This window comes from Muntiacus reevesi, chromosome 20 (assembly GCF_963930625.1).
Source record: "Muntiacus reevesi chromosome 20, mMunRee1.1, whole genome shotgun sequence".
Classification (NCBI taxonomy): domain Eukaryota; kingdom Metazoa; phylum Chordata; class Mammalia; order Artiodactyla; family Cervidae; genus Muntiacus; species Muntiacus reevesi.
The window spans coordinates 34,046,341-34,069,455 of NC_089268.1; the positions used below are offsets into that span (position 1 = coordinate 34,046,341).

The window sequence follows — 23,115 nt, forward strand, 5'->3', positions numbered from 1 at the left end:
TTCAAAATTTCCTTAAAAATAAAAAGAGAGCTTCAGGTCCACCAAAGAGCTATAGTCTCAGAACATGCATAATAGTATGTGTGCATGTGTGTGTGTGTGCACACACACGTGTGTATGTATGTGGGTCATCATATAGGTAAACCCTCCTATTTACAAGTTCTCTTTATGCAGTATATAAAATATAAGTAACTCATGGCATCGTTAATTTGCCAGTCTGTACCATCTCTGACAACTGGAAGGCCTTTCTAAAATTAAGGTACAATTGTTGCAAGCCACATGAATTTTGTAAAATATTGGGAAAGTGAGAGGGGATGCTGAATACACAAAAGGTAGTTTTGCAGTTGCTAAATTAACAGAACAGTGAATAGCTGTCTTTGTTGGAGTGGAGTTCCCCAGCTTACATGCTTGCAGAAGTATCATCCTGCATCTCTGCTTGCCTTGTGGTCCCTTAAGACCATTACATGTGGTTTTATTATCTCGTTTAAAAATGTGCGGCCTAAAATATACTTAAGAACAACGTGTAATACATTTAAATGTCAAATTGGACTGTGTGAATATTCTTAGAATAGCATTCATAAAGAAGTCAATTCACTTCGACACAATCGCAATGATATCATGAGTTCTCTCTTTGCTTAAAAGCTTTTTCCAAAAGTTTTCTGATAGGGGATTGCTGGATTCTATTTACATCCAGGTGTGGATTTCATTAATGTGTGCTCAGTCCATTTGGCCATGGACTTTTTGTGGAAGAACCTCATGATTTTTTTTTAATGCACACATCCTTGTATGAAAAGACACATTTTAATCAGTCCTTTTTTTTCATGAAAGTTTAGCTTTTGCTCCCCCCAAAAGAAAATATATCCAAATAAGCAAATATTATTGGAATAAAAATAACTTGGATTATAGTGAAACTTTGTGACTTCACTGTTTAAACAGTGATTTGATTTTTTTATTATTTTTATTTGTATTCTAGTTGATTCCACTGCCTTATGGATGTACTGTTATTTTATAGGTATCTCAGCTCTCCTTTCAATGAGAAAGGATATACAGAAGCTTCAGGAACATCTAAGGAAAACAGTTGGTTTTTCAGGATTTCTTTAACGCTGAAATTAAATCTGTTGCTTTTCACTTTTGAGCTAAGAATAAAATCGTTATGGATGTTCTCGTACTGCGTATTAATGCCTGTTACACTGGAATCCCACATTAACATTTTTATTTCCACTGAGATTTCTGATATAATCAGGTATTAAACCTTGTGGTTATTTTGACAATTATGCTTTTTATGGAAGGAGTCTAATAGTTAAACCCTCAGTTAGGAAAAAATGTTGTTTTACTTCTCTGGAAGAAAAATTATTCTAAGAGATGGTTAGAAGATTCAATAGTAGGTTAAAGATTTTAAAGAAAAGCTCACAGATAGAGTCCTCTACTTTCCATTCATGAAACAAAACAGATAGAACTTTTTTCTTTCTCCAGCTCCCTCCACGGCTTATGCCAGGCTCAAGCTTATGCCTTGTGCTCTATGCCTGAGCCACCAATTTTTAAAAATTGACAGTTCTCTGTTATTCTTCCAGAGTTTAATTTCTCACACTCTCCTACAATTTTTTATTTATTTAAAAGAGTATTCTCTCCCTTTGTCTTGTTTGTCAAAACTACTTACCCTCCTTCACATGCCCCTCCACCTCCTCAACCAGACCTCCATTTCCATTTTCAAATTTGAATTTGCCTTTTTTTTCATCCATAACTTAGAAGGCAGCCTTAAAGTTAAACAAACAAACAAACAAACAAAAACAGCTCTCCACTATGACTTATAAAGCATTTGCTCAGGTTTGGTCTAACTAGCATGCTTTGTTGTTCATTACCTTAATATTGGTGATGCTTTTTCCAAGGTACCATTTAAAAGGCAGAAGCTTGGGAGAAGCTTAGGTGTGGGTCCTAGTTCTATGAAAGTTGGGCAAGTTATTTAAACCTCAGGTTCTTTATCTGTAAAGTCATCTGCAGACACCTACTTCACAGGATAGTCATGGGGAGTGTGGTGAGCATATTTAGTAGATGTTCAAAAATACTGCGTTGTTTCTCCCTCTCCTGGCTCCATAATGATTGTTACATGTAGCCCAACCACGTTGAATGTCATGGGCTGTGGGAGAAATGAGTATGAGATAATCTCATATCTTTTTTGGGGCAACATCTGAATTGTCCATAATATGGTGCCCTTATGGTTCAGGGAGTAAGTATAAGAATTTCAAAGATGCAAAAGACAAAGACCGTGGGGGAGGGACCCCTGAGTTGTGTCTGGAAGGAAGGATGGGCCGGTGCTGTGGCTGGGAGGAGATTGCTTGAGTAAGGCCAGGAAGTGAAGAGTAAGGGAGGTGAAGGCCATCATGGTCCCCTGGGGTTGAGGGGTCAAGCTGCAGAGCTGTGGAAAGTCAGTAGGAAAGTCAGTCCTAAGTACGATGGTCTTCAGGAATTGAACAGAGGAGCTTAGATTTGAAATACAACATAACAGGGAGCAGGAATTCAGGTAACTACATTGTCCTCGTTAAGTGCATTATCTTCCAGGGTGGCAAGAAGTGAGGGTTTTTATGCCTTTTATTTTCTCCAGTGTAGTGAAGTGATTTTTTAAACTCTCTTTGACTCATCATATGAAAAAAACATTTTACATCATGAGACAGTACACCTGCATATATTGTTTTGTCATTAAGTTGTATCTGATTGTTTTGCAGCCCCATGGACTGTAGCCCGCCAGGCTTCTCTGTCCATGAGATTTTCCAGGCAATAATATGGAGTGGGTTGCCTTTTCCTACCCCAGGGGATCTTCCCGACAGAGGGATCAAACCCGCATCCCCTGCATTGGCAGGCAAATTCTTTACCACTGAGCCACCAGGGAAGCCCTGCATATTGTTTGTGTATATTTGTTTCATGAAATAAAAGTTCTGTGAGACAGTGGTCACCCTGGTATGTGTACTGCACAGGGCTGATGCTGTCATTTGCAGGGTCTTATGCAGAATAAAAGATGTGGGACCTTTTGTTTAAAATGCAGGAAAAAGGTGTTGTTATAGGTACTTAAATATATACTTTTTCCTTTCTTCCATGGTCTCTTTCTTTCTCAGATTGTCACGATGTTTTTGTTTATTCTGCTTTTTTGTCATTCTAAGTAAAGAATAATTAAATTAGATGTTTAAATTATTAAGATGAATTGTACCATTTGTCTTTATAACCTGCAGTGCCAGAATGTTTTAGTATAAGATCACTTAGCTCATATATGAAATCACCAAAATTGTACAATTTGTATTGCTTAGCTCATACTTGCCTGTGCATTTTGTTCTTATCAGAATAGTGGAAGTACTATATAAAACTAACACGACTATTTGTTTCATTTTAATATGTACATTCTATCAATGCTGTCTACCTTAGGGGTACTGATGAGTAAGGAAGGACTGGAAGAACAGGACTCTGGGTTGCCTTATGTTTCCCTTTTCTTCTATGTCATCATTTTCAGAGAAGCGATTGACTACTACAGGAAAGTAACATGAGTAAGAAAGAGTAGGATAGGATTATCCTCGGTCATGCTTATTTCTTAGAAGGCCATTGCCTTCTTTCTCCTTTGGAAGCAAGTGCTGGTGTTTTTGGAAAGTGTGGTCCCACCACGCCTTTCTTGGATACAGTCATAATGTGCTTATCCTGTATTCACTTTGGGTCTTGACAGTCGCCCATGCATCCTGGGTCCACCTGATTTCTGTACTCAATGGGCATCACCTCAGATAGGGAACCATGGGCACATGTATCATGCACGCATCCTCTCCTCATGAATGTGCTGCGTTGTCTCATTGGACTTCCCTTCAAAAATAAAATTATTCAGAATTTCAAGATGCTGGCAGCAGATCATTAAGCCAGGTTGGAGGCTTTTCATAGAATGGGTCCTTATGAGACAGTATAGATCACAAGCCCATGAAGCTGACAATGTATTTTCTGTTTTTTTTCCCCTATCTTATTAAAAAAACATAGTTGCAGCCCATTAAATTGATGTCACAATTCACTAATGAGCCATGACCGGTAAATTGGGAAACCTGTCATTAAAAACATAGACTCTAGTGCCAGATTGCCAGGTCTGAATCCTGCTTCACTGCTCGCTACCTACGACCTTTAGAGGACCTCTGTTTTTCATATATAAAATGCAGGAAATATTAGTAATTACTTCATAAAGCTGCTTTGGTATTAAATGAGTTAATGCATGTAATATGCATAGCATGATGAATGTCATATAATAAGCATCCAATAAGTATTAGCTGATCATCACCATTAATATTGTTACCATTATTATTAATTTACATCTTGCTCTAGGTAAATGCTGAAGAAGAAAAAGTTTCTTTATTAAACAGTAAGCATCTCCACTCATCCTAAAATAGATAGTCTTAGGTTTACCAGTCTTTGTGTTTTATCTTGACTGCACATATGTGAAATAATATAATCATCAAATGAAAGTTAATTCTTACCACCCTTAATGCAATGAAAATACTTAAAAATTAAATGTAATGAAAAACTCAATGAAAGATTACTTTATTTCTGTTCCTTCTCTCCAAGATTAAAACAAGTAGATGATTGGTATTTGTCAATTACCAGTTTAAAAAAAAAGCAAGGATGTTTGAAAGATACCATTCCTTAGCTTAAGGGACCAGAATTATTCCTTTTGGAATGAAATTCTTAGATGATAAACTTCAATCATATGTTAAAATGCTAGAGGAGAATGTTTTCTATCTTTGCAAACATACAGCATACATTGATTTTTGTTATAGACCCAAACTAAATCCCTAAGTCACAACATTAAATGAAAAGAGTGCAGAATCTGGTGGGTATTCAGTCAATACCTGTTGTCAGAACAACATCAAATCAAAGTGAGCAAAATGCTGGCTGATTCGTTTTGATCTGTTTTGAATTTTATTCCTTGATAGTTTCATAATAAATAGTACTATTTTGTAGCTGATTTACATATGTCTCATTACTAATTGAGGCTGTTTAGCTCTCTTCCCATTGATGGTTGGGCATTTTATGTTTACTTGATTCTCTCAAATTTGGTACTAAGTTGATATATGGTCACTTTATACCTGATGGTCTATCAATTGCTGATACAAATATGTACATGATATATGGACATATTTGTGGTTAGATAATCATCTGAATATCGAGTTCAACAGACTCATTTAAATGAATTTATCTCAGGCTATTTTAAATAAAATTTGGGACACAGTAGATATTGCAGAGAAAAATGTATGCAAAAATTTGTTTTTATCTACCATTTATTAACAGCAGTTCCTTGAGTTGTAGACTGCATGTGTCTTTAAAGATATGCTAAATTGAGTATATTTTAACTTCCCATTTTATGTTAAGATGGAAGATTAGCTACCAATCAAAGCTAAGTTATATCTTTAGCAAAGCATCAGCTCTGATAACAGTTTATCTTCCTCTTCAAAAATTGCTGTGGAACAGATAAAAACACCTGAAATGCCAAGCATTTAAAGAGATCTCACTTTGATTCTCTTAAGCAAATGGAAGCATACAAACCTGTAAAATGCTGGGTTAAATTGAAAACAGCCTCACTCAGGTTTAAAGAATAATGCAAATCTGTTACCTGTGCCAATTAGATTTGATGAAAAAACATCCAAGTTCTTTTTTTCTGGAAGACTGATTTGCCCTGATTTGCACATTCTCAGTACATGTCACGACCATGAGTGAGGACCACAGTTCACAGCACCAGTAGCACCCATCTCAAGATTAGGTTAGCTTTGAAAGTGGTGATATTATACTTACTTTACACTTCCAACAGGATTGGTGTTTTTAAGCATAGTATTTTAAAGCATACTATTGCTAGTAAATGGAAAGTGAATGTTAGGGCCTTAGATGATTAAAACTGTAATTTAGAAATAATTGGGATTAATAACCAACTTTTAAAAAAAGAAAGTTCAGTTCAGTTCATTTTTATTTGCATATCTGAGCTAGGTTTTAATCCCTTAAATATATGGTGTATATGTAATTTGGGAACAATTTTTAGAAGCAGGATCTCAGTCTTCCACCTCAGGTTGATCAACTGCAGATAAGAGTTCGAAATTTTACAATTCTGGTTCCTTTTGGATTTTAGATTCCTTGCATGAATTCTTAGTGGTCTCCTGAATCTAAGAAGTCTTAATTTCTTTGTCTGAAATGATTCTGAATGACCACACACTAGTGTTAAATAGAATGCTTTCACTCAGGCATGCCAGTTGAAGGTGACTTGTTTCCTGGGATGGTTGATGCCTATGGGCTTCTCTCCCCACATCCCCTATACCCTGTAGCCAGCCTGTCATGTTGTAATCCTTTTAGGATTTTTGGCTAAGGTTCAAACTCCAATAAATGTCTGTACAGTAAGAATGGTATTTTCATGAAATACAATTCCAGCTGCATTTATATTATCAACATGAAGACAATCCGTTTTGGTTTAACTTGGCCATGGGTGAATGGGGATTGTTTGGGTTCCTGCAAGAAGGCTTGGATTTCATTATACATGCTGTGCATTAGGGACATAGGTTTAGCAACAATTTTATGGTGCTGACATCTGTGACAAATTTTTTGGAAGGCAGGAGTCAGAAGTGGGATTTAACCCTGTTCAGCCCTTACTACCTTCTGTGGCTTCAGACCTCTGAGTTAGGACTTATGACTATGGTCTCTCTTCTCCAGTTCAGAGAATGGTCCAAGAATGGTCCATATTGCCCTTGTTCTCTGATAGGCATACTCTTTTATTCTGCTCCCCGATATAATCTGATTTTTATGTTCTGCTAAAAGCAGAGACATTACTTTGCCAACAAAAGTCTGTCTAGTCAAGGCTATGGTTCTTCCAGTAGTCATGTATGGATGTGAGAGTTGGACTATAAAGAAAACTGAGTGTCAAAGAATTGATGCTTTAGAACTGTGGTGTTGGAGAAGACTTTTGAGAGTCCCTTGAGCTGCAAGGAGATCAAACCAGTCAACCCTAAAGAAAATCAGTCCTGAGTGTTCATTGGAAGGACTGATGTTGAAGCTAAAACTCCTATACTTGGGCTACCTGATGCGAAGAACTGGCTCATTTGAAAAGGCCCTGATGCTGTGAAAGATTGAAGGCAGGAGGAGAAGGCAACCACAGAGGATGAGATGGTTGGATGGCATCACTGACTGAATGGACATGAGTTTGGGTAAACTCTGGGAGTTGGTGATGGACAGGGAGGCCTGGTGTGCTGCAGTCCATGGGGTCGCAAAGAGTCAGACACAACTGAGCAACTGAACTGAACTGAACTGAACTGAAAAGTACTTTCACCTAGTTGACCAGATCATTGTGGTGCCAAAGCTGGAAGACACTCTTTAATACTGATCACTCCTTTGCAGTTGACTTTCACTTTGCCCATAGCTTTCCTCCTTTTGGCTACTCCTCACAGCTTGTGGGATCTTAATTCCCTGACCAGGGGATCAAAGCCATGCCCCTTGCCTTGGAAGCTTGGAGTCTTAACCACTGGACCACCAGGGGAGTCCCCTCTATGCATATATAGCAGTCTATGTAACACTATTATGTTATGATTCTATCCTACTGATTTTTCCATTTAAGTTTTCTACTAGACAATAAGCCTCTTTCTGTTATATGCAAGTATGCCATTTATTACCATGATAGTCAAACCTAAGGTATAGTCAAAGCTATGGTTTTTCCAGTAGTCATGAATGGATGTGAGAATTGGATGGTAAAGAAGGCTGAATGCTGAAAAATTGATGCTTTTGAATGGTGATGTTGGAGAAGACTCTTGACAGTTCCTTGGACTGCAAGGAGATCAAACCCATCAATCCTAAAGGAAATCAACCCTTAATATTAATTGGAAGGACTGCTGCTGAAGCTGCTATACTTTGGCCACTTGATGTGAAGAGCTGACTCATTGGAAAAGACCTCGATGCTGGGAAATAAAGAAGGCAAAACGATAAGGGGGCGGCAGAGGATGAAATGGTTAGATAGTATCACTGACTTAATGGACATGAATTTAAGCAAATTCATGCCGGGAGATAGTGAAGGACAGGGGAGCCTGGTGTGCTGCAATCCATGGAGTCACAAAGAGTTGGACATGGCTTAGCAACCGAATAACAACCATGATACATTCTCTGTGGTAGGGAAGTAACTTGAGTATGGGTAGCTCTTTTACAGACTAAAATACACAAGGTCATTTGGAGGTAGTTGGATCAGCCAGAATAAAGAACAGGAATCATGAGTTTTAAGTCACTTATTAAGTAACTTCAAGTCACTGGGACCCAATGAGGAACAATTCAATTATTCTGATAAACTAAAACTAATTTGCAGTGTAATTTTTATATGATTACAAAATTAGAAATGAAAAAATGAAAGCTATATATACTTGTTGGCTTAGATAAGCCAACTCAGAAGTATTTTATTTTTCTCAGATCCATGTATATCTGTTATGAACTTTATAAAGTGTATCAAAATTGATATAGGTTATAAAATAATTTTGTCATGGATTATAATATTATATATATGTGTGTGTTTTATTCTTTGTTCTTTGAATATTGCTGATTTTGATGAAAATCTAAAACATCTAAAAAGAATAAAATAGAAATGAAGGGATAAGAACAAAATTACCTTTGATCTAGGGAAATCAATGGTAATAATACTACTTTTATTTTCTGCCTACACTTAGAAAATTTTGTTGTCCCCATTTAAAGTCAAGGTAAAATAATCACAATGGTTAAGATTAAGTCTATGCAAAGAGTTAATAGTCAAATTTAAACATCAATTGCATAACAGATGATAATATCTAGAGTAGGAGTCAGGAAACAGAAAGAAGCCAGATACCATTCAAGCTGCAGTTAAGAAAACTCAGCCTATTTAAGTGGATGGATAAAGTTATTTTCATGTAATATTCTAAATTGCCATAGAAAAATGTCACTCACTTGTGATATTCTTGTTCCTGTAGAGTTTCCATTTGAGTTTATGGGTCATAATGAAACATATGGGGAAGATTAGTGATTAAAAAACATTTGGGTTATATGGCTGTACTAAATTAGATGTACTCAGAACATTAGCTGTTACCTAATTAGTTTTTCATTCTGCCTGATGATAATAAACTTTAATTCAGGGGAGCACTATAAGGGAGGTATTGTACAAGTTGTTAGAGGATCAGAGAAGGACTGGCAGCACCCTCTTCATCAGGAAGTGTTATCACGGGGAATCCCTCTTCTTCTCGAACTCACAACTTGCTAAACTTCATGCGGGGTTCACTTTCCAAAAGTGCTTTCTTTGAATTTCATTAAGATGCTGTGATGACCACAATTTGTATCTGGGAAGGGTTTTATTGGGAATTAAATATATTTCACATAGGAGTATAGTCCACATTAACCTTATTAGCTAATGAACATGATTTGGATGTCACATTCTTACCAATTTTACTTCAAATTCTGCATCTAGTGATTGATGACACAGATAAAGACAGCATTATTTTCCTTATAAACAGATCTGTGTACTTTTCCCTTCTTAGAATATTATCTTATATACTGAAAGGCATAAACTCCTTGCTGCTCACATTTTTTCTCAGTAATTTACTGGGTTTAGTGAGCTGCTTTTTAAGATTAGTATTTTATAGTTAATTTAATACTTTTATGAGAAAGTCTCAGTAGTAAAGCATGGTAAAATGTTTATGGTCACACTAAACTTTCTTATTTACATATAGAGCTTCCACTTAATAGATATCTAGTATTTCCAGAAACTATTTAAAACTAGCCATTATTGTTATTTTTCTTTTTTTCTGCCCTGATAAGTTCCAATCAGTTTCAAATATTGAACAGTTCAACATTCAACTATAGTTTTTAATATGATTTAAAAATTTTTTGATAAATCTGGTGAGAAAGTATCCTTTTTTTGTTGTTGTTGATAAATTTTATTTAAGAACTTATACAAATATTCCCGTTTGAGTTTTAATCCTCATCTTCCTCCTCTTCTTCATCTTGATTAATCTGGAAGTAACGCAATTCGTAACTTTCTTTGCTGTTAGCGACTACGCATAACCAATCTCGTAGATTATTCTTCTTCAAATATTTTTTGGTAAGATATTTCAAATACCTTTTGGAAAAGGGCACCTCGGAAGTTACAGTAATCTTGCTCTTGCTTCTTTCGATGGTTACACCACCACCACCCAGGTTGCCAGCTTTTCCATTCACCTTGATCCTCTCCTGAAGAAACTGCTCAAAATTGGCGGCATCCGTGATTCCGTCTTCTACAGGGTGGGTACAGTCCAGAGTGAATTTTAGGACTTGCTTCTTTTTTTTGCCCCCCTTCGCCACAAGCTTTTTCACAGGCGCCATGGCGGCAGCGGAGGCAGAAAGGAGAAAGTATCCTTTAAACAAGATTTTTGTTGTTTAGTCGCCAAGTCGTATCTGACTCTTTTGCGACGCCATGGACTGTAGCTTGCTAGGCTCCTCTGTCCATGTGACTTCCCAGGCAAGAATTCTGGAGTGGGTTGCCATTTCCTACTCCAGGGGGTCTTCTCAACCCAGGAATCGAACCCGCATTGTAGGTGGATTCTTTACCACTGAGCCACGAGATGAGCCTTAAACAAGATTATTGGGCTTAAATACTAATTATCACCAATTACATGAACGTATCATTCATTGATTCTTTGGTCACTTTTCTTACTTAATATTAACAGTTTTAACATATTAAAATACTGTAATGTTACTAAACTAAATACTGATGCACTTAAATGAGGAAATGCAGCAATTTCTGTCATTGTAGTTGCGGAAAGGCTAAAAATGGATAAGCGTTTGTATCCCATTTCTGCAGGGGAAACAGATTCGTATTTATTACAAACTACATGGTGATGACATGACTACTCTACCTCAGCAGCTCTGCTTTCATTTTTTAGGCAATAAAATTCATAAGGGAGAAGTGAAAAATAATTGAGGAGCGTTTTTATTTTTACTAGAGTGTTTGTTATTGCTTTGCTGTGTAATATACACTAAAATGTCTATTCACGATTCAAAGGAAAAAGATTAGAGCTGAATTTCGGCGTAGAGTGCATCCAAGCATTGAATTTGATCCTCAGTGTAGTAATTGAATGAAATCAGTATTGTGTATCAAATTTATCCTCGCTCTTTAGTTTGTTAGCAAATGGCTTTTATAACGAAGATTTTAGGGTAGGGGAAGACTTTAAAAAAATCGAATCCCTTTTCTTCTTTCTGGCAGATGAGTGGGTATCTTGGGGTGGGTGTTTTTTTGTACATTGTAGGGGAGTGAGAAATGGAGGTAATAACAGAGAAGGAAAACAGAAGGCTTCATACTCGCAGGAGGGTTTTGAACCAGTGTCTTCATAGCAGGAGGAACGGGGTGTCTGCCCTCCCTTAGCAGGTGTCAGCAGGAGTCAGAAAGCTGACTTGTGAAAGCTCTTGCCCCAGCTGTTCTTTCTAGATCATTATTTTTGAGCAGTCGGTGTATTAGTTGCCTGTTAGAGCTGTCACACATTACCACAAACATGGTGGCTTGAAACAACACACACGCTTATCATCTTACCATTCTGGAGCTCAGAATTTCCAAAATGCTCCTCCCTGGGCTGTAATCACGGCATTGGCAAGGGCTTAGTCCTTCGAGTCTCTAAGAGGAAACTTTCTCATCTTGCCCTTTGCTAGTTTTGAAGGGTTGGCTGCAATTCCCTGGTTTATGGCCCCCTTCCCTCTTCCAGGCCAGCAATGGCCCCACGGCCTTCACCTGACACTGATCTCCCCGCCACTCTCCTTCATTTCCAAGGACCTTTGTGGTGACATTGGGTCCACAAGAATAATCTAGGATAATCTCCGCATCTCAAGGTCTGCTAATTAGCAACGGTTGTTCTATCTGCAACCTTTATTCACCTCTGCTGCACGAAGTGACTTAGTTTCTGAAGATTAGGGTGGAGAGATCTTTGGTAGCAAGTTATTTTACCTACCACACATGGCCTCATTTGTATTGATCCCTGTGTCACTTTTATGCCAGTCTTCTTTCTCTTCACTTCCCTCTATCCCTCTCCTCCTCATTTAAATGCTATGGTGCCAAGTGTGGTCAGATTGGGGCAAAAACCCTGTAACAATACAATTAATGGACCGGGTTAGTGGCTTTTACATTGTACTGGCTTTATATTCTGTCTTCATGCAGCAAATATTTTTGAGTGCTTGCTCTTCATTCTTTCAACAAACACCTTTTGAACTCCTGTGTGCCAAGCTCTCCTCTACACTAGGTACAGTACAGCAAACAGTAGGCCGTGGTACCTGCTCTCTTGGAACCTACACTTTGGTGGAGATTGAGAAACACTAAAACACCAAATAAACAAGAAAAGTACCAGCTAGTAATAAATGCTAGTGAGAGAGTTTAAACAGCATTGTGGTGAATGACTTGAATTGGTACAAGGCAGGTTTCCTGAGATCTGAATGAGAAGGAACAGCTAATCATGGAAAAAGGGAGGAAAGAGTATTCCAGGTAGAAGGTGTAAAAACAACAAAGGCATGTGGGAGCAATGAATTTGCTGTTGGAGAAACAAAATGTGTCTGGAATTTAATGGGAGAAGAGAAACTGGTATGAAATGTGGTCATACCACATAAAGGGAGTTCAGGACCAGATTACATCTTTGTAAACCATAGTAAGGAACCTGGATTCTGTGTATGTTGGAAAGTGTTGGAGAGTTTCTTAGTCATTTTTATCATCTGTTAATATTACTTGACTATTGTGTGGAGAATAATCTAGAGGAAAGCAAGAGCAGAAGCATAGGGACCCTATTTTGTAAGCTGTTGTAATAGCCCCTCCAACCAATAGTGGTGATTGAACCAAGTTGATAGTGGAGCTGGAAATAATATTCACATATTTGGGGTGTATTCAAAAGGAGATTGAATTGACAAGGCTAGAATGGAATGGATATAGGGAGTAAAAGCAAGATGGAAATAAGAAGAATTCCCAGGTTTGGGATTGAGTGGTGGTGCTATGTTATGGGATAGGGAATATAGAGGATGAACAGTTTAGGCTCGGGACCCAGAGTTCTCTTATGACCACGTTAAGGTTGAGATGCCCATTAGACATCCAAGGTGACTTGTCAAGTTAGGTAATTGGATATCTGAACTTGGGGATCCATGAAAAGGCTGATATAGATTAGAGAATCTTTGGCACATGAGCAGTTGAAAATTATGCTAAAGCTTGTTATAAGGTTAGAAGAAATCTTGAATGTGGGTAAAATGATTATTGGTGCACCAAAATTTCACAGGAGGGTGGCATATGACAAAAGGGGGGCCCTTGTTGATGTTGGGATGGAATAAGACTAAATCCTTGCTTTTATGTAAATCCTGAGGGACAATAAAAGTATTCGTCTGTCCCATTAGAGGCTAAACCCCTTACTCTCGGTAGCATGCATGATCAGTCTCTCAGGCATGTCTCTGCAACCCCATGGAGTGTAGCCCGCCAGGCTCCTCTGTCCGTGGAATTTTCCAGGCAAGAATACTGGAGTGGCTTGCCATTTCCTTCTCCAGGGTATCTTCTCAACCCAGGGATAGAACCTGCATCTTCTGCATTGGCAGGCAGATTCTTTACCACCAAGCGAGCTGGAGAGCCGACCCTAGGTAGCACCTACTCTTAATGAGTTGTGGCTAGGACACCTGAGCTATTGGTAGCAACACCTATACAATCATCGCACATAATGGTTGCCATTACGATCTAACTTTACTGGGCAAGTTTAAATGAGCAGTCCTAATAAAAGGAAAGTAGTTTAGGTTTTGAAGTGCTTGCATCGGACCCCTCTTGATGAAAAACTTAATATTTTTGCAAAAACTTGAAATTTCTTGTGTTATCTATCCTTGCAAGGAGGTGTTTTAAGTTTTTAATGTTTTATGTTTGCCTTCTTCCATGGTGTGTGTGTTTAGTAGCCTTTTTTGTGATTTTCTTTTTTTCAAATTCATTTTTATTGGAGTATATTTGATTTACAGCATTATATGTTAGTCTCAGGCATATAGCAAAGTAAATCAGTTAAACACATATTCACTTTTTTTTAGGTTTTTTTCCCATATAGATCGTTAAGAGTATTGAGTAGAGTTCCCTGTGCTATAAGTAGGTTCTTATTAATTATCTATTTTGTGTATATATATATATATAGTAGTCTGTGTATGTCAGTCCCAATCTCCCAACTTATCCCCCCCATCTGTCCCTTTTTAGTTCCTTTTTACTGTGGCACTGACAGAAGGGAAACATACTTTACCATTCTAATTCTTTACCATTGCATTTTGGCCTTGTTGGCAATTTGGTGTTATTTTTAATTTTCTAGTCTTCAGCGCTGCTCTTGAACTTTCACATTGAACATTCACATACCTTTGAACACTCATCATGAAGGTTCGTCATGTTTTTGAACATCCAGTTTGGCCCTGAATGAAGTACAGTAATTTCCCTTTATCTGTGGTTTTGCTTTCTGCAGTTTCAGTCACCCACAGTCAACCGTGGTTGGAAAATATTAAATGAAAGAATCCAGAAACAAACAATTCATAAGTTTTAAATTGCATGCTCTTCTGAGAAGCACGATGAAATCTCACGCCCTCCCACCTCTTCCTTCCCAGGAGGTGAATCAGCCCTTTGTCCAGCTTATCCCACTCTTTAAACACTTCAGTAACCCTCTTGGTTACCAGATGGACTGTAGAGGTATTGCAGTGCTTGTGTTCGAAGGAACCCTTATCTTACTTAAATAGTGGCCCCAAAGTGCAAGAGTAGTGATGCTGGGGACTTGCCTGGTGGTCCAGTGGCTAAGACAACCGTGTTCGCAATGCAGGGGGCTGGGTTCAATCCCTGGTTCGGGAACCAGATCCCACATGCCACAACTAAAGATCTTGCATGCCACAACTAAGATCTGGTGTAGCCAAATCAATAAATAAAAATAAAATATTAAAAAAAGAATAGTGGTGCTGGAAATTCAGATATTCTCTTGTGCCTAATTTATTGATAGAAATTAAACTTTATCATAGGTATGTTCTTATAGAAAAAAACATAGTAGTTTCCATGAAAAAAATTAGTTAGTAGTCAATCAAAGAAAGAAACGGAAAATTTTATTTGAGCCAATCTGAGGATTTTAGCCTGGGAGGTAGTCTCTGAGAGCTCTGAGAACTGTTCTGAAGTGATAAAGAGGGAGGCTAGTACATATGTGATTTTGACAAAGGGGTATGTTCAATCCAGCACTCATCTTGGTAGAAGGTCAGTGCTATTTTCAAGGAACAGATAGCTTACTTAGTTAATGGTGTTATTGCTTTTCTAAGTATGGGAATATGCAAGAATTCAGGTTCATCATCCATTAATTACAGTATGGACCCATCAATTTATTATGTGTTCCAATAACATTTACTGACATGGGAAATACTCATGACATGATTTTAAAGTAAAAAAAATATTTTGAAATTATATATACATTAGGATCTCATTTTTATGAGTGAGTGTGTGTGTGTGTGTGTGTGTGTGTGTGTGTGTGTGTGTGTGTGAGCATATGAGAGGAAGGGGAGGGAATCTCTGGGTCATGGGATGTTTATTTTCTTCATCTCCCAAGTTTTCTAAAATGCATGCATGCATATTAAATAATCTATGATCAGAAAATGCTGTTTAAAAAATTTCCGCTAGAAGATCGTATTCCTCTATTTTAAATTTCATACATTTTAATAAAAATTCAAGTCCTTTTTCTTATCATAAAGTAACTTTCTCGTTGCTCTTTTTTCCATCACTACTTATTTCCAATGTTCCTTTCTTGCGCCGTGCTACTGAAGGAGGTGGCTTGCACATCTCCATTCGGTGAGGAACAAATCGTACGCCACACCGCACCCAAACTCTTTGGCCTTTGTGTTCTGTGTTTCCGTCACTGCGCACAATGCCGATCTTTGCTGACTTGGCTTCTTGCTGTTTCTGTCCTCGTGGTTGCCATTTCTCCATTCCAGCACCCTTTCCGTGTTATTTATTATTATTGATCTCATTCTTCTTTTCCTGTGAAATGTTTATCCTAAAACACATCTGCAAGTCATCCAGAGCTCTGCTCGGATACAGCTAAACATTTCATTGAACATGAGCGCCAACAGTATATTTCTTTAGTACCTGTAGGTTTCTCTTTGTGGCCTCTTTGAAAGCAGGTGCGACTCTCGGATGCAAATATGTCATTCCCAAAATTCATGGACATAGGTCATAGTCTACCGGGACCAGCATCTGTCTTTAAAGGACATTGTGTGGATTACTATGATTGTTGTCTTTTAAAGTAATTCAGAAGGCAGAAAGGAATGTCAAACACCCTGAATTTTCCCTTTTTAAACCATTTTGGAGATAACGTTTGATAAAATGTGCAGCCCTGTTTGAAATTCGTTTATTCTGCCTCTACACATTCTCAGAATTATGAACTCCACATGTGAGTAAAGGGGAATTTATTTTTCTATCATTTAATTAATGTCTTCTACCATCAATGTAATGTTTATTATTTCATTGAGTTTCGTGTTCCAGAATTTGATGGAGAGAGAAATATCCACTTACCCTCTCCTTGTAGACTCCGATTTTATAGACTTGGATTACTCCCTTTCACTTCTCTTCTTTTCGGACAGAATAATTATAAGCTATTTTCCTTGCCCCTTGAAGTGTCCTTCCCCGTACTTTTCTTAGCTCGAGAATTGCTTTGTTGAACTTGTGACCAAAACTTTCTGCATTTACTCCAAGCTAAACATCAGTACATGAGAACATCACCACATTTTCTGTTTTGTTTTTCTGTATTCTTTCTTCTGATATGCTGAGCTGCAATTACATTTTGGATCTACATTTTCAGTCATAAGATTCAATGGAGTCAGGACATAACCATTAGACCAATTAAGTCAGACAGAAAGACAAATATCACATGATATCACTTATATGTGGAATCTAAAATATGATCCAAATGAATTTATTTACAAAACAGAAACAGACAAACAGACACACACACACACACAAACAGCAAACTTATGCTTACCAAAGAGGATAGCAACTGGGTAAGGGGAGATAAATTAGGAATTTGAGATTAGCGTATATACACTATTATATATAAAATAGTACCGATCACTGCAAGGAGATCAAACCAGTCCATCCTAAAGGAAATTGTCCTGAATATTTATTGGAAGGATTGATGCTGAAACTTAAGCTCCTTTACTTTGGCCAACTGATGAGAAGAACTGATTCTTTAGAAAAGACCCTAATGCTGGGAAAGATTGAAGGCAGGAGGAGAAGAGGACGACAGAGGATGAGATGATTTGATGGACATGAGTTTGAGCAAGCTCTGGGAGTTGGTGATGGACTGGGAAACCTGGTGTGCTGCAGTCCATGGGCTTGCAAAGAGTCAGACACGACTGAGTGACTGAACTGAACTGATATATAAAATAGATAAACAACAAGGACCTAAGGTATAGCACAGGGAACTATACTCAATATGTTATAATAACCTACAATGGAAAAATATGGAAAAGAATATATGTGTGTGTGTGTGTAACTGAATCACTTTGTTGTATACTTGAAACTAACAAGCCATTGTAAATTAACTATACTTCGATAAAAAATAGATTAATCTATGTGAATTAATCTAACATGTCGAATCAGCTTTGAGGGCAGCTCTGTTATTCCTGGTTTTTAAAAAGGATAGTAGAGAAGTAATTAAAAAGGAAAATGGTTTCTCTAGGAGAAATGAAAAGGACTTGAGTTTGGTTATATTTCCTCTCTCCTTCCTTTCTTCCTTTTTCACTTAGCTGTATCTCCTAAGCTTCCACAGGACTCTATTATAGACCTTATTCCTTTTACATCAGGGCACTTTATTGACGATGTGTATATATTTCTATCTGCTCATTAGTCTGTAAGCAACTTGAAAGAAATCTCAATCTCATTTATATCTTATATGGCCACATTGGCCCCTATTGTGTCTCACATACAATTGAGCCTCAGCAAATGTAAAGTTGTATTTTATGCTTTATGAAGAGTGACTTCACAGCTTGGGCAATATGAAATATTATCATGTGGAATGTGTTAAATATTTGTGCTCAGAGAGAAGTTTCCATTTGAGAAGTAGAGGGGTTTTTAGACAAAAGATGAAAACATTTTCTAAACTGTAAGGGTAATCACATGCTGCGATAGATTATCAGAGAAGGAGGTGGGATCTCCATCCCTGGAGATTTTAAATGACCGGGCAGAGAAAACATCCGTGAGAATGACTGAAGCATTAGACCTGTCCTGAGGCAAACAGCTAGACAAAATGACGAATGGTCCTGTGATTCTTTGATTACTTGGCCTGGAGAAGGGAAGACAGAGGGAAGACGTTGAAATGACTTCAAATATGGAGAACAGTCCTTACTGCTCTCCGTAGGAGAACAAATTGAAGGAGCTTAACCTAACATCTTAAAGATTTGGGTTATGTTTCATAGTTAAGGATTTTAAGACATATGTTGTGAAAATCCTGTGGAAACCTGCAAAATGAAAGATTGATTTGTGTGAGATGTGGAGTTAGCTCTGATTCTGTTGCAGTAAAAATATTTTTGATGTTACTCAGAATGGAGAGAATTGTTCTGTTATTTTCAGTGTATAGCATTCTTTTGGGGAAAGCAAATTGCTAAAAGTAGTATTTTCAAGCACCAAGCATCATCATTGCTTCACGGCTAGGAGGAGAGAAAAGAGATAATAGGTGGGGAATCTTGCCCTTCTAAATATCTGTGCAGGATCGTGTTGTTATAGTCAGTACCAGGTGAGGGGGAGGCTGGGACACAGCCCTGCTCCTCTGGGTCAGCCTTGTTTTCGTTACTGAACATTTTCCCAGTGGAAATCGAGAAGAATTAGGGGCTACAAAAATCTTGCCAATACAAGGGGAACCAGAATACCTATAAAAAAGAATCATTAGGAATGTGATTGTAATTTCAGCATTCAGCCACATGATGTCACAATTGGATTTTGATTTTCACTGTGTATTTGTCTCAAATTATAGATGAAGGCGTTTTCAAAGCTGGAGAGGAGAGATCAGAAACGCGGGGGGCAGCTGAAGTCCAGGAAGATGAAGACACTCAAGTTGAGATTCCAGTGGACCAGGTAGCCACCATGCCTTTAAAAAGACGTGTGAACCAACCACTCCCATTTTCTTTCAAGTTTTGTGGGACGCTGTTCTCATGTAGATATGTTAAACCTTCTCAGGTAGCTAGAATGACCTTAAAAATAAAACACCTTCAGTTTTTCCTAGTATTCCTACAAAGAGGAGTCATTAGGACAGTCTTTATTACAGAAAGTGGTATATCTTTAATAAACAGCCCTGAAGAATGAGGCGGGTTGGAGTCAGGTATGAGATACAGAGGAAGAAGCTTTGATACAAGACAGTATTGGCTTGGGGGTTTTATCTAGAAAAAAAAAAAAGTCCTCCATTTAGAACAGCAGTTTGAAAGTGCTGTTATCTTCTCTCCTTTAGGGTCCTTGAAATGGCTATGGTTGGAATTTGTTTTTCGTGAAGGAATTGCTTACATAAATGCAGCTCAAATATTTGCTAAGTGTGTATTGATTTTCTTTTTCGGCCAGTGGAACACTGTGCTATAGAAGTGTGTGTGTGTGTGTGTGTGTGTGTGTGTGTGTGTGTGTGTGTATGTGTGTACACGTGTTCATATAGAAGAGACTGAGTAATATTCATTCTGGCTAAATGACACGAGAAATAAAAGTCATTTAGGCTTTTTAATACAATTCAGTCAGGTTCCTTACAATTCTAAGCGGAGGATTGGAATTTAAGTGAGGAGGGGGAATTCATAATCCCAGGCTCAAGGGAATACAAAAATCACCAGAAATTGCCACTTGTTCTCTGAGTATTATGTGATGTTTCCTTTTGAAAGAGCAAATTTCACAATCCGACAAATTCCGTAGATGATATGCTCAGTTGTATTTGTCTTAATAGTGCAGCAGTGAAGTTACTGCCTGATTATTCCACAGGCATTTTCTGTGAGTGTCGCCTTCCTGATGAGAAGCTTAGTATGTTAAAAATCACACAGATTTCCAAAATCCAATTTATTACCCAGGATTAGCTACAACTAGCAATTTTTCATAAACTCCAGTTGTAGGTGTTTTTTCCCTGAGGGAAACTGGGATTTTAAGTCTTCGGTGAAGCTATAATTAAATATTATATTTTAAGACAAAGAAGAGGAATCATCACGCTTGTACAACACCTAAGAGCAGTGGGAACCAAGACTAATTTATATTCCAGAGTCAAAAATGCCAAATATCAAGGGAAGGTCATAGCTTTATTACGGAAGGGAGATCTCTCTGTTAATCACTTAAGTTTTGTAATCTGTGATAGGTATTTCTTTACTCGTGAGATGGATGATCAACGGAAAGAGGAGGGGATGTAGGGGAAATTGATCTCGATAATACTTGAACAGCCTTGGAAAGAGTCTGCAGAGCTTGATTTTTTATTTGACACAAGAATGCTAGCCTATTAAAATACAAGTATGCAAGAGAGACTGATTAAACAGATTGCTAAAGGCTGGGTAATTTCAACAAATTGATGTCAGTTTGAAGAAAAGAAAACCAGGTAACAAAAAGGTCAGAGTAGGTTTTGACCTATTTAGGTATTTCTTTGAACCTATTGGTAATGGAGCTAGGATTGTCTTGCTCAAGAGGTTGGCCTGAGATGCTTATGAAGTCAGGTCTTAGAGTCATTCTCTCTGTGACCTGGTAATCTTTGCTCCATAGATCTTTGCTCTACGCAGCTATGTCATAAATAATGTGAAAAACCAAGCAAGAGTGTGGAGACATTAGTGTAAAGCTGATCATAAGTAAGAACAGAAAAGAAAAAAGTGGAAGTGTTAGTCATTCCATCGTGTCTGACTCTTTGCAACTCCATGTACTGTAGCCTGCCAGGCTCCTCTGTCCATGGGATTTTTCAGGCAAGAATACCGGAGTGGGTTGCTATTTGCTTCTCCAGGGGATCTTCCCTGCATAGGGACCGAACTCTGGTCTCCTGCATCGCAGGCAGCGTCTTTACCATCTGAACCACCAGGGATGCTGAGGACCTGCCCTAATGGTGATGTTCATGAAGCAATAACTATAATTTATTCAGTACTTACTGAGTGCCAGGCACTGTACTAGGCACTTTTAGCTCATAGAATTGTGATGACAACCCTGTAAGGTAGGTCTTATCACCCCCACCTTATATATGAAAAGTAAGCTCCTACAGGTAGCATTACTTGCTCATCAATTGTACTGTTAAGTAGAAGAATTGGGATTTGTATCCAGATCTAACTTCAAAGCACAGAAGTGATGTGGGGGAAGAGTATTAAATGCCCTCCTCCCTGCAAAAAGTCAATTATCAACCCAAGGAAGGGAAAAAAATTCTTGCATAAGAAAGGAAATATCCGTCATATACTCCTGGGCTCAGCTATTTCCTCTTGGGGCCTCCCGGGTAACTCAGCTAGTAAAGAATCCATCTGCAACGCAGGAGACCCTGGTTCGATTCCTGGGTCGGGAAGATTCGCTGGAGAAGGGATAGGCTCCCCACTCCAGTATTCTTGGGCTTCCCTAGTGGCTCAGATGGTAAAGAATCTCCCTGCTGTGAGGGAGACCTGGGTTTGATCCCTGGGTTGCGAAGTTCCCTTGGAGGAGGGCATGGCAACCCACTCCAGTATTCTTGCCTGGACAATCCCCGTGGACAGAGGAGCCTGGCGGGCTAGAGTCTACGAGGTCTTAAAGATTTGGACACGGCTAAGCACAGCAGAATAGCATATTTCCTTTGGGGCCATACCTGCTTCATTTCTTTGAACTTGTTTCTCATCATCTCAGTGGTTCTTGTTGTAACTTTAGTCAAAGGACCATGAAGAAGGATGTGTGTGTGTGTGTGTGTGTATGTAAATATCAAGTGCAGATTGACAAGTACTTTATACATGTCTGAAAAACAGATCTCGTTTCAGAAGTAAGGATTAAGGCCTCTGTTGAGAGGCAGCTAACCACGGATCGCTGGTGTTTTTGCATGTTTCGTGAGTAAAGGCACAGATCGCCTTTGTTCGGGACTGCTTTATCAAGGATATTTGCCTAGTGAACAGCCTCCAAACACAGAGATAGTGACTTCTTCTGAAACAGTCATTCTCAATTGAAGGTGGTTTGCTTCCAAGGGGACAGTTGGCTGTTTCTGGGCACATTTTTGATCATTATAAATGAGCGAGCGCTACTAACATCTAATGGGTAGGGTGCAAGGAATCTGCTCAGTATCTTGTAATTCCTCACAACTTGACTCTTCTCACGACAAAGAGGTATCCAGCCCAAAATGTCAACAGTGCTGAGATTAAAAAATTCTGGTGTGGAGCAAAGTCTAGGTTTGTTTATGGGTCAGTATAGTAAAGATAGTATCTCCCTATGGTGCAAAGGTCAGGCAGGTTTACTCTCCATTATAAAAGATGTGGTGCCATTGAATTGTATGCTGAAGACAAGTTAAAATGGTAAAATTTTATGTTATGTTTGTTTTATCACAAAAATATTTGGAAAAAATGCTTTGGGTTCCCTAAACTTGGGGTTCTTCCGGGTAATGCAAGTCACCGTGTGTATTGCCCCCTTCACAATGCCCTGTGGGAACGGAGCCTTGGGCAGTAGGTACAAATGCCAATCCTCTGGCTATTGCTGTTGCTGTGAGCAGTAAAGTCCTTTGTCTCTGAGCCAGTAGACTCTTGTCTTCTGCCAGCATCCTTGAAAAGATGGCAGGCTAATGTGTCAGCTTGTTAAGTATGGTAAAATTTTAGATCTCGCTCAGCCTCTACATCCCATCTGGCTTTGTGTTTGTGTGGTTAAGTGTGTGTAATGGGGCGTTGTGTACTAATTTCAGCTAAAACCATGTTTGAGCTCTGTCCCAAGGTCTAGATGCCTACTTTTTTTTTTTTTTAGAGACAAATTAACAATCCTGAGTCTAACACTGCCAGACCTGTGGGAAACTGAGGAATATCACATTCTTTCATGGATTTGGGGAGGCCAAAACTGATTTCTTTTCTCAGGGAAGAGTTTAGGCCTCATAAGAATAAAATACTCCTTTAAAAAATAATTTTTTTTGCCTGCATATTGCAAATCAATCTGGCTTCCCATAAGCAGTG

At 38.3% G+C, this 23,115-nt stretch overlaps 1 protein-coding gene, 1 long non-coding RNA gene and 1 pseudogene across 3 annotated transcripts in view; 2 read left to right on the forward strand and 1 right to left on the reverse strand.

The window, feature by feature from the left end:
- LOC136151348 (uncharacterized) overlaps positions 1–23,115 on the forward strand; it is a 1,173,899-nt gene that overhangs the window by 106,051 nt on the left and 1,044,733 nt on the right. The window lies entirely within an intron of this gene.
- DCDC2 (doublecortin domain containing 2) overlaps positions 1–23,115 on the forward strand; it is a 144,196-nt gene that overhangs the window by 95,362 nt on the left and 25,719 nt on the right. For both annotated transcript variants that reach the window (XM_065912389.1, XM_065912387.1), the window contains exon 8: positions 18,996–19,096. In XM_065912389.1, coding sequence (XP_065768461.1) covers positions 18,996–19,096 — 101 coding nt within the window. The remainder of the gene's footprint in view (positions 1–18,995; positions 19,097–23,115) is intronic.
- LOC136151681 (large ribosomal subunit protein eL22 pseudogene) lies at positions 9,922–10,366 on the reverse strand (annotated as a pseudogene).